This window comes from Planococcus citri, chromosome 3 (assembly GCF_950023065.1).
Source record: "Planococcus citri chromosome 3, ihPlaCitr1.1, whole genome shotgun sequence".
Lineage (NCBI taxonomy): Eukaryota > Metazoa > Arthropoda > Insecta > Hemiptera > Pseudococcidae > Planococcus > Planococcus citri.
Window position 1 is genome coordinate 52,703,078 of NC_088679.1, and position 13,363 is coordinate 52,716,440.

Consider the following 13,363-nt stretch of genomic DNA (forward strand, 5'->3'; position numbering starts at 1 on the left):
ATTCTTAGGCGGATATTTTTCATCTTAATACACGAAGCGGGGTAATAGCATACCATTTCTGTAGTTCACGCCCCACATTCGAATGAAAAATGGAATTTAATACACGTTTCGTAGGGAAATGCTTTCTACGATATATATAAAAAAAGACATTTTATAAAATAAAACTCGAATGTTGGGAAATACGAGAAAAATCTTAATATTTTGAATCTACACGAGGTAAAGTAACTAGAAACCCAAAGCTAGGTATTCGAAAACAATCAGATAATTGAAACTTATACCTACAGTAATTATATGTACTTTTGAGAAAGAAGTGAATAATTAAAATTTTTCAGCTTGTTTTTGTATAGGCTGTTGCTTCTTTTATAAATTATTACAATATACGACATAATGCGACATCTAATTGAAATAAGTTCAACTTTTGCTGTTGCTAAGCGACTAAGTTCTATATCACGTGATCCAAAATATCACTTTTCCCCGAAACACCAACCACCCGTTTCACCGACCACCCTATTGCGCCGTCATTTTTCTTCTCTGCAGTCTTTATCATTTCAACGTATATTACTTGCTGTGAAATTCTTTTTTTTTTCTTGCATCTAAAATTATTTTCAGGTAATGAAAACTTATATTTATTTTTATTGATACAAATTTTTTTTAGCGAAATTATGGCTGTATTGGTTGCGTTGACTTGGATATAACATTCGACTGCCGTCATCTGCTTTTCAGCTACATACAAATCAATAAAAAATGTGACAAAAACCCCATATTTCGTGCTTTACATTTAAAACGTTATTGTTTTTGAATTTAGATAACTTTGGTATCGCTGTAATGGTATTTATTCGTGTATCTATCGCGATGAACTAACGTAAATTTCGAGCCTGAGTAATTCGTATTCATTGATTTTTTTTTTTTTGAATTCCTTCGTTGAAACTGTCATAAGTTATGGGATTGATCAGTAATGGTATTCAGTATATAGTCGGCTTATTGATTGCAAATAAATGCACGACGCGTTTATAAATAAATTTATAATTAGGTTTAGAGAAAAGTATTAGCCTCTGAGGTTAATCTGTTTTATCGACGAGTTTATAATATGATGAGTTTTATTATTTTTAATAAAAAATAAGTCATCTTGGGTATAATTCGAACGTAAGTAAATACCACACGAGTCATTATCGATTTCATACCTAAATTAATTGTGATGCAGTGACCTTTAGATGGTATAATTTTAGGATAAATATGTTGACAGTTTGATAATTGATCAATATTTTGGATGATTTATCCCCCACTAGTGAGCAACGTCTGTTTAGTTGTGTTTAGGGTAAGTATGTACGAGTAATAAATATGACAAGCTCTGCCTTGATGATTTCGAGTATGCAAAACTATTGACACATTGAAAATTTGTTGAGATTTTTTGGATATGAAGTCCGAAAACATCGTATTTTTATGCATATTCAACCTCATTCGAAAAATTGTTGCCAATTTTGCCCTGAATTTTTTTTCTGAACAAATGTGAGCATTGAAACAATTTAATATTGTTACGTATAATGGAGATTAAATAGATACTTCAAAGATAATGAATATTATGTATGTACTTGGATGCCTGTGAAGTTTCTTCATCGATTTTAGTAAGTCATATTTAAATGCTACAGTACGTAGTTATCGAGGTCTGCGATAATTTTTAGGCATAAGGTGTTTTTTATTGAAGTGATCCTGTCGAGTAAATCAGATGAGAAATTCCAAATTTAAAAAAAAGCAAAGGAACGTTTAATTAGATTGCTTTCTTAACTTTCAACCCATCGTCTACAAAGACAAAAAAATATAGATAAAACCTTTCACAGCAACATTGGAAACATTCCTTTTACATATTTATTAATCTAATGTAGGTATTCAACTTACAGTCAGTGGCAGATTAGGGGAATTTTTAACTTCACAGAAGAGAGGAATGTTCAGTTGTTCAATAAGTAGTTCACATCATATGTTTTTCCATCAAGTACCTACATAGGTAAATGTGAAAAATAGTGGATCACAGTTTAATATAATTATGTAATATTATCCATCTGTTAAACCAAAGAAGAAACCGATTGTTGAAAAAAAGATGATTTTAAAAAAAATTATGAACGAGGAAATGGATCCAAAACCTACCTTAGGATTTTATTTAATTTTGTTCAGCTGGTATTTTTCTCTGGTCAAATTCAATGAGGTTAAAAATGACAATTCTTGCAAATATGTAGTATATTCGTAGGAAATCAATCATCAAGAATAAATAACAAAGTTGAAAATCGAATTTATTTGAAAAAGTATATTTATTTTTGATTTCGAATGACCCCTTCAATTTAGGTATAATAATTATGATCTTACATAATTAATAGGAAAAAAAAACAATATCAACTTCAAAATCAAATTTTTCTATTTTATTCATCGTTTTATTTTTATTTTTAATGATTCCAACACAAATGTATCCCTGGGCGTAAAAATCATGAAAATTATACACGTCCAGTATAAAAAAATGTAAAAAATAAAAAATAAAAAAACAAAAAACACACGTGTATATTTTTCATCCAGATTAAAGAAGTAAAGTAGGTTAATCAACTTTTTAAAATTTTCTGGCTTGACAAATCCGCACAATTTTTGAAGTAAACAAAGCTAGAACGAAAGAACATGCAAAAACATATGTACCACCAACAAAAATTTCAGATCTAACGTGTATTTTTCGATTTTTGACGAATTTTTGAAAATCAAATTCGGGCGAAAAGTGAAAAAAAAATCAAAATTTCAATATTGACCTAAAAAGATGAAATTTGGGATTAGGTACCCTTTCTTCAACCCAATACATCGATTTGACCGATTACCATCAACAATTCTTCCAAAATCGAAGCGTTCCAGTTCACAACCATAATTCTGCAGTTTACAGCCCATTTTTGACATGCTGGACGGAGATATTGTTCTGAACTAGAACACTTCGATTTTGGAAAAATTGATGATAATCGGTCAAAACGTTCACCTACAAGCATCAATCTCGAGTATACGTGTTGAAGTTGATATACGCTGATTTTGTGGCGTTTTTCTGGAAAACTGGAATTTCTAAAGAGTCGCTGGAGGGCTTCAAAACGACTTGAAACCACCTCCAGTGGACTCAACATGTTAAAATTAAGGTGTAGAGTGAATCTTCAATTTCTTATTACATTTGGTAATATTTCGTATAAATTTCAAGTTTCCAAAATCTGCTGCTGGAGGCTCCAGAACTGCTCAATATGGCTTGAAACCGCTTACAATCGATTTGGCGGGACGAAAAAAGGGCACATCCTAAATTTCAGCTTTCTGGGTTATTTTGGTAAAATTTTCATTTTTTTCCCAATTTTTGGTCCAAAGATTCTTGAAAATTTGCCAAAAATCGAAAACTGCACTTTGCCACCTAAAATTTTTGCTGATGATATATTTTGCATGCTCTTTTCATCCAGTTTGGACCAGTTGAAAAATTTTATGCGAGTTGGGATAGCTTCCTTGTAAGAGTAAAATTCAAAGGACCTGCCCTTTCTCCCTTTTCACCGTTCTCATGCAGACGTGTGAAGAGATCTTTTAAAATAGTGAACTAAAAAACTCGAAAATACCAATCACCCTTCCTTGGTTATACTATCCTCCCTCCCAAATGAGATATTGTTTTGCATTTTTTCATTAGTACTAATTTCATAATAAACTTCGCTGATTTTTGAAAATTTTAAAATAAAAAAAAAGAAAGGAAAAGTTGGGTGGACGATGGAAGGGGTATCACAGATTCTCAAATGTCGCTGTGAGTTTTGAATAATTTCCGTATTTACGGCGAACCGATTAGGCAACTTATTCAACATTTTAAAAATCGGCCAAACGTTTACACTATCGACAACCTTTCTTTTGGTTCTGCATCACCCATTTTTTTTTTTTTTTTTTTTTTTTTTTTTTTAGTGTGCACGCTATCGATTCCTTTTAATAAAATTACCCTGAAATAAATTTTTTGTTCGCAGATCAAAGTGAATGGATGTAACGACGAAGGTAAATAAACAATGCGAACATTATGGCCGAAGTGCAAGCGGATTACTACGAAGAGATGTTTAAAGAAATCACGAAAAAATTCTACTACGGAGACGACGACGACGAACTAGACGACGCAACGGAAACCATGTCGAAAAACGAGCAGATTCTAGACAGCGACGAATTCAAAGTAGACGACGATAACCAGAATACGAATTTCAGCGACGACGCTTCGAGCGTGCCGAACGGATACGAGTCTTCGATCGACGTTTCGGACGCCCAAATAGCCAAGTTCACATTAGACGAAGAAAATTGGATCTGCAACGAAGACACGATCCCTTGGACGACATCTAAAATCGCCAGTTACAGCGCTACGCAAAAATTATTCCGTTGCAACGAATGCGAATGTATCGGATTCTTGTCCAGGATCGCCGAACACTGGCTCGGCAGTCACGCTAATTTACGAGTTTTCCAATGCTCACAATGTCCTTATGCTAGCGCTTGGGCACGATGCGTGAAAATGCATTTGGCTCGACAACATAACATCTGCCCGGAACCAAACTCGGAGGAAGAATTTCAAAAATTACTTAAAGTAAACCCAGTGCTGGAAGAAGTTACCAAATATTTAGAAAAATTGAAATTAAAACTAGAGTCGCCCGAAGAAACGACCATCGAAGAGAAAACCGAAGCTAAAGATTTCGAAAGTACCACTCCAATACTCGAACATAGTATTACGACAGAAATGTACGCTTTAGCTTCCATTAAACGATACAATTGCGAACACTGTTCGTACGCAACCGATCGTAAAGATTTGTTTACACGACACGAGAACATTCACCGAGAAGAGAAACCATTCCAATGTAACGTTTGTCAGAAACAATTCAACAGAGCGGACCATATTAAAAAACATTTCATTAGAATGCATCGAGACCACGAGTACGTTTTGAGTAACGTTCGAAGGGCAAAAACCCAAAACCGTTCTACCACCGCGGCGGCAACGAAAAAAGAAAAACTCCCCGTTGCTCCTTTAACTCTACAAGAGACAGCAATTCAAAGCATCATCCAGCCACAAATTCCTTCCACTATTTCCACTCAGGAGATAACTCAAATAAGTATCCAAGATGCACATCCCAGCGTTATACAGTCGACTCAAATGCAAGAGTTTCTACAGCAGGCTGATCCCGAACAAATGGATATTAGCTTCTTCGGTACACACACGTTGCTCTTACCAACAGATGTGAAACCAGTTAAAAACAAACAGCCTAGAATGAAAAAATACAACATCGAGAAAAACGTGCAGTGCAGCTATTGCACGTGGACCGGTGCTGATAACTGGTGTTTGAAGAGACATCTCAATACCCATTTGAAGCCGTACGTTTGCAGCATGTGCGAATACAAAGCTGCCAGATCCGAGAGACTTACTACCCATATTTTCAGAGTTCATAATAAACGCGCTTGTACGAAATGTAACTTTTTAGCAGACGATCTTTTACAACTTTCTGCACATCAACTTGAAAATCACAAGTAAGCATTTTACAATCATCACAAATATTTGAGATGACTTTACTTTACAAAAATAACATTAATTTTTAATTATTCTACTTTCAGAGGAATGAAAACAAGAAAAAAATTACCCTTAACGAGCGATACCGCCGAAACTTCAACTTCTACTTCAGTAACGTCAACTCAGTTAACGGCTGTTCAACAGTAAATTGAAAAAAAATACAACCTACACCATTATTAGCGAAATTAGCCGAATAAATATAGGCTAGGAATTATAAATGAATTTTTTTCGTTATAGTGAAATTTTAGCTCATATTAACGTACATACTACCATCGAGTAACTATAGTTATAAAATTGTAAATTTTTCGATTAGCTTTCAAAGTGACTAAAATTTGTAAGTAAATTTTCAACCCATTGACTTCCTTAAATTTACATTAGGTATTATTTAAAAAAATAAATAAAAATCAAATAACTTTTATTTAACATTATGTTACAAACGAATTCATAATAAAAATGAGTAAGTTAACTGAAAATATTAATTCTTGTGTAAATAATTAGAAAAGAATTATACAACTTTTTTGCGTACTCAGCAATTACTTTTTTTTTACTATTACATCGCATCATTCAAAGAAATAAAAATTTTTTCAAAGGTAACATTAAAATAACCCCGAACCATAACGCATACAATATCACGTTTCTCAACCTTTCATTTATCAAGTACTTATATCGAATATAAGCATAAACATTTTTCATTTCTAGACGAGTAACTAGTTTTATTTACATCGATAACCATACATCTATTATACATTATAATATACAATTTAAAAATATTAATCCCTTTATAAATAAAATTCTTTTAAAAAAGAGCACACCAAACATGGATTCAGTTCAATTTTAATCATCACCAGGAATCAGAGAAGGAATACCTTTTTGCATAATAAAATTCAATTATCAAAAACTCTTACTAATGTATAAAAAGTTAGATAAAAATACAGCGATAAGAAACAAAAACTGTCGAGAAATATGTTATTTGTAAAACAGTCGTATTAAATTTAAGAAACATTAAATTTATAAAGGAACCCTCCCAGAAAATAATCACTCAACAACTATACATTTACAAATCATACAGAATTCATCTAAAAAAAAAAACTTTTCTATACGTACATTATGGATAAAATGAACTTATTCTAAACAACATTATTGATACGTTTAAATGAATTGCTCTAAATGAATAAAACCAGAAAATCTCATAAACTGGATACGGACATAGAAATAATGAACAATAATTTACAATACGTATGCAATCAATAAGAACTGAATTAAAACCTTAATACCGTAAACGATCACACGTTTGAATAATACGATTGAAACACATACTTCAAAGTCGCATTCAAATCGGCAAACAAGGTAGCAAAGAGTTCAATTAGCCTATAAAAATGCATAAAATTAAAACGTATTTGCTTTGAAGTAACACAGTAAAAATGAATTTAAAAATATTAAACATGCAGCAGCAAACGGTCTCCTATAAAATTTCTTCCAAGTACGAGTATATTATATACATATTTCGAGCATCGTCTTATTTTTCAGAAAACTAGAAAAAAATAAACTTTTTATCCTGGTCTTTCAATACTTCATTATTCTTATTACATTAATTTGTTTAAAAAATATCGTATTTAATTTCCAATGAAAAAAAAAAAGTATTTAAAATATGACCTTGTCCTATGTCTATCAGCGCCAAAGGAAGGAACTGAAGGAAGGGTTACATTCTGGCTATTTTAAAGCCGCGAAAAGAATATTTGAATACAAATTTGAAAAAAGAATCTTCAGGTGCACAGTTTACAATTTTTTTTCGTTATATTTTCGGGAAAAGAAGAAGAAAATTACTCTGAAATGCACAAATTTACCACTATTTGAAGCTGAATGAAAATTTGAATGCTAATTATTTCTTGTCCCATTCCGGCCTCTAGCCATTTTGAAAGTCACTGGTCTTAGCTTCCAAACGTTATACTCCAAAAATATTGAAAGATTGCGGAAAAAATTGAAAAAATTATGATATTGAAGTGATTGCAGTGAGATAAGTTAAACAAAAAATATCATAATTTCATTAAACCTAAGTAAAAATTGATACTTATTAAAGAAAAACAATTACGACATTTCGACCTCATTCAAAAGAATTTTCTCATCACCAAAAAACTCAAAATATGTTCATTGTATACGATGAAACTGACTAGACTATGAAAATTGAAAACTACATTTACAATACAATAACATCACATGTTCCATTCAGTCTTGCACACAATTAATTCCTAACTGCTGTAAATGTTTTAAAAATTGTTTTAAAAATACAAATACCTAAATAATCAAGTGAAAACAACCTTAAGAATACCTATACAAATGAAATGAATCTTTATATGAATGGAAAAATTGAATTTATTTACTTTTAAGTTTTTTAGAAGGTGGTGGTTGCAGTATTTGACTTTCTTCAGTAGGACTACTTTCAATCTGCGGTGTATTTAATTCGCAATAATCAGCATCAATCGTACTTAATGGGGTGGCAGGTTGACTCCAATCGTTTTGGTTAAATATATCATTGAAATCAAACATCGTAGATGCGCTGATCAATTCATTTCCTGCGAAAAATAGCAAATACCTCAATTTCTCGTCCACAACTTATTATATTCTCTTAATTGAATGAAATAATTACCTAAAACTTCATCAGACGTTTTGGGAAATGTGTTTGAGTTTTCAGGAGGCATATTGTAGTCCATAGGATCTTCATTAAATATCTAATAAACGGAACAAATTTAATATCGAATTCTGGCTCAAAATTAGAATAAAATGTCTGTAAACTCACCTCCAATATCGTATTCATGTCTAAGACATATTGCCCAGTTTGTATCTGTTTTTTCAACTGGTCGAGGTCATTTTGAGTGCTATCTAGATGCATTGAAAGATCTGCCAACCTGAAAACCAAAACAAAACGAAATCGGTCGTCAGGCGAATTGTTTTATTTTTTTTTTCACGAATAACTCCAAAAATATTTACGTTTTATTCGTCAGAACAGAATTATCTGTGCAGGCGATCTTCATGTTTTGAGCGTTGTCAATGCACTCGCTAATACGATTCATAAGAGCTTCGTTATCGGATTTGTTACTTGTATTAGCACCAACTTCGGATTTTTGAGCGAAAGGTTTAATATTATCCTCATGTAACTCAAATACTATGTCGTCACTTCCGTCCGCGTTATTTCCACTCGGAGAAATTAAAGTATTCTGTAAGCTTGTCACACCATCAATGGTTAAACCTAAATCGCTAAGATTAGTCGTACTCGGCGGAATATTGATAATTTCATCGACGTTTATGTTGATTTTATTATTTGGTATGAATTCTTCCGGATTTGTGATCGTTTTCAGAACTTGATCCGTAGACGTTGGCGTAGTCATTGGTTGTGATGCGATTCCGCTCGTAGATGGTGTCTGTACTTCTACCATAGGTTCACTCAAACTGGAACACAATCGAGGAGATACAAATTACATAGAAAATTTTCATACGAATACTAGAGATAGATGTACTACAAACGTTTATGTATATCTTACCTTGCTAAATCTACAAGAAAATCATCCGGTTCGTTTTTCTTCTCATCAACTACAGGGGCCGATTTTTTCTTCGTCTCGATCTTTGGTTTGGGAGCGATGGTTTTTACAACGTTCAGCTGAGGGGGAGGATTTTTCTTCACATTTTTTCGAGAATTCCTCTTTCTACCTTTATCGATAATCACAGGTTCGGGAGAATCTTGAGCCACCATTTCAGTACCATCGGTATCGACAACCGTTATATAATCATTTTCATTATCATCGTCATCTGCGACAGTTTCTTGGACTAATTCCATCAAAGGATTATCGGTGGAATCTGGTATCACGTATTCTGGGGAATGACGTCCAGATATCATCACGGGTTGAGATACCAAGAATTGCCGAGTGTTACCTTTACGAGATGAACTGGGATACAAAGCAGCAGGGACAGGATTAGGAGACAGTGCACTTAGATCAGAATGTGAGGAGGTAGATGCTGGACTATTAATGATTTCATTTCCAATTCTGAAACAATTATTGTTAATGTTGGATTTGGTAATTGTTTAATTTTTATTGAATTGATACTTACATGACAGGACTGTCAGCAACCATGTCCATAACAGGAGTTTCTATTATTTGTACATTATCTAACATTTCCGAAGGATGAATTTCATGTATAGTTGGTCCTGGTGATGAGGCTTCCCGTCGCTTCTTTATTGTGTACAGATGATCACCCTATGAAAGGAAAAAATCAATTTGCATTATTCTGCTGGATAATAATCTTACAATATCATAAAATAAAAAAACAAAGCAAAAAAACAATCATTTGAACAGATTAAAAATTTACTTTCGCTGAAATTGGCAAGAAAAAAAAAGAAGAAAATAATGGATTCGAATAACTCAAAAATATTGAATATAATCTGTTTCATTGGACAAACAAAACTCTCGTACAGAGAATCATAAACAAATATGTCATTTTTTAAATGATTCCAACACAACATTTCAAAATCTTTTTCATACAGGTTGAAAGATTTTTTCCCTTGAGTTTTAATCCCTTTTGATGCGATAAAAATTTTTTCAAACCCCAGTACGAATTTGAATAAATTGATTGAATTTTGAACATGAGATTTTATTTGACAAAAAGTTGAAAAATTTTGAAACTGATTTTTTGAAAGGAACAGAAAATCACTTTTTTCAGAATAAATTATACGCGAATGCCAGAATTCATCTCAGCTATTCAAGTTCAAATTCCATCAAATCAAATAGGCAACCTTACAGCGCCACCTTCAATATTATACTGTAACAAAATACACACATCTTGAATAATTGGTTCTTGTTTTGTTCTTGAAGTTGACGACGACGACGAAGATGATGAATCTTTCAGCATCAAAGGTACTAATCTTCGCTTCACGATTCCATGATTAGAAGGTTGTGCTAGCGAAACTAGAAATCTGATCAACTGAAAATTAAAATTTCATTCAATTAGCACCGCTACAAAAATAATTACATCATTCAAGTGTCAAAAAAGACAATCAAATATTTTAAATGACAACTATCCAATTCATTCAAAGAGTTTAAATGAGGGTGAATGAAAGTAAAATACAAAATGAAATATTCAAAAAATTATGCAACGGATTTTCAAAAGATCAATAATAATTTGCAGTTATTTACGATGCAGAGAGGTGAAATTATCGATAGTGAAAAATTGTTGTTAAAAACCCCACCCAACTACAAAATCAATAAAGCCTCAGCCAATAAAAGATAAATTCAACAAAACCTATACAGTTTAAAATAAGAACAGAATTCAACAGGAAATCTTACATCTACATAGGTATATTTCTTTCAGAGGTTAATTAAATTTCATTCGTAACAGAAAATTAATTAAAAACTGCTCTCGAAATTTATCGACAAATTTTGCGTACAAATGAGTTCATTATACAAAGTATTTATTCAAACCATTCGTTTCTTTAATTTGTGAATTTCTTATTTTTTTCGTGATTTATAATTAAATTCTATCGTTTTGTAGCGCATGAAGTTAATAACACCACATATCATTTAGATAAAGCTGGGACTTCTTTCAAATTGAAATGATCAAATACGATTTTTTTCAAATTGATCTACAGTTGTTTTAAAAATACGGTGAAAGTTTTCCCAATAAATATCACTAAAATTGACTTCATCAAACCTAAGAAAAATGAAAAATTCCCAGTTCAGAAATTGAAAAAAATGAAAATAAAAATAAAAAACAACTCTGTTTCATTTTTGCTCACGTTATTTTGCATTCTCGGTATAGAAGTACTTATGTAGACATTTCTACTAATGATAATAAACACATGATCGAACTCATGTTTTCGGTTCTTATCATTTTCTTATCTCTAAACGCACATTTTTACTACAACCGTTCCTGTTTAATCAAATATACAACTTTTTATAGTATCTTTCTTAAAACAATATCCTAAAGCAATTATGAATTATTGTAACAAAATATTACATATGTACACTCAATTTCAGTCTGAAAATCGAGTTTCACGAATAATGACCCTCGTTATTTTTGAATACACATACCTATACTATGAATGAATTTCAAAGCATATTGGCTTTTGAAATCTTGAGTCAAAGGTCATAAATCATAAGTCGTGCCACTTAATTCGAAGATAAAGTAGGAAATAATAAGCAAAATTTGCACGATGAACCGTACATACAAAAATCACACACCTATGTTATAAAACATAAGCAAGGAAATACTACGGAAGATCTCTAAGAAGAATTTTAAAATTTACTTTATTCAACACATTCTGCTGCGCTGCGTGTTTCTGCCGCAATAATGACAGTTCTCGCCATAATATTTCGTTTTCTTGTTTAACCGAACTCAACTGGGAGCCTAAATACTCTTGTTTGCCTTTCAGGTTCTTTATATCATTGAAAACCCTCTTGATTGATTCGTTGAATTGATTACCGCTTTCGCTTTTGGCAAGATTTTCTTTCGGATTGTTCATCTATACAAAGCCAATGTATAATTAGCGACGTGCGTATTAATACTTTAAAATAGTGTCATCGCATAGAATATTTCGTATACCTTTCTCTTTATTTGTTCTAATAAATATGGATGCCCTCTGACAAAACACGGATGTGTAAATTCAATCTCATCGTTATCGTTGGAATCCAACGCGCCAGAAGTGGTGGAAATTATCTTGTGAAACCCATCTGCAAAAAAATCAGGATAAAAAAGTTTGTTCGAAACCGGTGATCATTCATTCAATTTTAATCTACATGTTTGCTGACGCAAAACATGACAGGTATTGATAACACATTCGAACGGATTTAGAATTTGTTGGTATACTTACACATATTTAATTGCCGTATGAAGCTAGCAATATTATTATGTTTATAGTAATTCGGCAATATGGTTTTTGCAAAATCTATCTGATTCTTTATGACAAACGTACTTCCGGTCTGCAACAATAATAGGAAAACACAATTAGATGAAATTCATATTCCCCTATTAGAGTTATCAAATCAATGTTCTTTAATTATAACTTCTCCCTTGAGTGCAACGTATGACATAAGAAAATCATTGAACCGGATTTCTCTCAATTATTGAACAAATTTCGTTTGGACTGAAACGTCAACATCGTTATTGTAAACGTAACACAACGCAGTTACGCCTTTCCTTCAATATTCCAGCTAAATAATTAATCTCTTACGAGCTTTTACTTCATTATTTTTGATTCATTTTTATAAGAGACTGGCTTTGAATAAGAAGTAGAAGGAAGTTCCGTTTACACGACTGTCATAATTGGGTCTTGATATAGATCACACTATAGTTGGTTTACCTTTCCCCATGAAATAAGTTCATCGGTCTTCGGATCTTCAACCATTTTCCATAGTTTTCCCAAGAAAGCTGAGATACCCGCCACCGTTGTTGGTTCAACATTGACACGATCGTCTTCTTTGAGTTTAACACTTGAAAGTGGCATTTTTACTATGATACGTTCGACAAATACACACCAAGGAAAACTTCACAACTCAACTACATCAATGAGAGAAAGTGTTTATCACCAATAGCGTAACAACACAATTGAATATAGTACGTTAATTAACGTGTAACAATTATCAAATACTTTTAATAACTGCTTAATTTCATCGATTTTCACTTCACTGATTTTAGTTCATTACACATATTTTTATTTTCGTTACCTTGGTCCTTGATAATTATTAGAAAAAATTTTGGTTGCATTGATACTGATGTAACCAGCACAAGTTTTTCCACTTCGCAGTTGACTAA

The 13,363-nt window shown here is 32.2% G+C and overlaps 2 protein-coding genes across 6 annotated transcripts; one reads left to right on the forward strand and one right to left on the reverse strand.

The window, feature by feature from the left end:
- The first annotated feature begins 493 nt into the window (after positions 1 to 493).
- Positions 494 to 6,091, forward strand: chn (charlatan). Of its 2 annotated transcripts, none has more exons than XM_065356769.1 (3): positions 494 to 609; positions 3,996 to 5,526; positions 5,611 to 6,091. In XM_065356769.1, exons 2-3 carry the CDS (start codon positions 4,046 to 4,048, stop codon positions 5,711 to 5,713), a joined length of 1,584 nt encoding a protein of 527 aa, XP_065212841.1. In that variant the 5' UTR covers positions 494 to 609; positions 3,996 to 4,045; the 3' UTR covers positions 5,714 to 6,091. The 2 variants fall into 2 exon arrangements, with proteins under 2 accessions (XP_065212841.1, XP_065212842.1); XM_065356770.1 differs by lacking the exon at positions 494 to 609 and adding an exon at positions 703 to 1,143.
- Positions 5,965 to 13,337, reverse strand: Hsf (Heat shock factor). 4 transcript variants are annotated; one of them, XM_065356768.1, is made up of 12 exons: positions 12,912 to 13,337; positions 12,423 to 12,531; positions 12,155 to 12,282; positions 11,859 to 12,074; positions 10,394 to 10,537; positions 9,668 to 9,813; positions 9,491 to 9,603; positions 9,103 to 9,430; positions 8,552 to 9,010; positions 8,361 to 8,469; positions 8,211 to 8,292; positions 5,965 to 8,136 (listed from the first exon to the last, which is right to left on the reverse strand). In XM_065356768.1, exons 1-12 carry the CDS (start codon positions 13,053 to 13,055, stop codon positions 7,937 to 7,939), a joined length of 2,178 nt encoding a protein of 725 aa, XP_065212840.1. In that variant the 5' UTR covers positions 13,056 to 13,337; the 3' UTR covers positions 5,965 to 7,936. The 4 variants fall into 4 exon arrangements, with proteins under 4 accessions (XP_065212840.1, XP_065212838.1, XP_065212839.1 ...); XM_065356766.1 differs by having other exon boundaries at positions 5,965 to 7,097; positions 7,945 to 8,136; positions 9,103 to 9,603; XM_065356767.1 differs by having other exon boundaries at positions 5,965 to 6,934; positions 7,945 to 8,136; positions 9,103 to 9,603; positions 12,912 to 13,336.
- Positions 13,338 to 13,363: the final 26 nt, after the last annotated feature.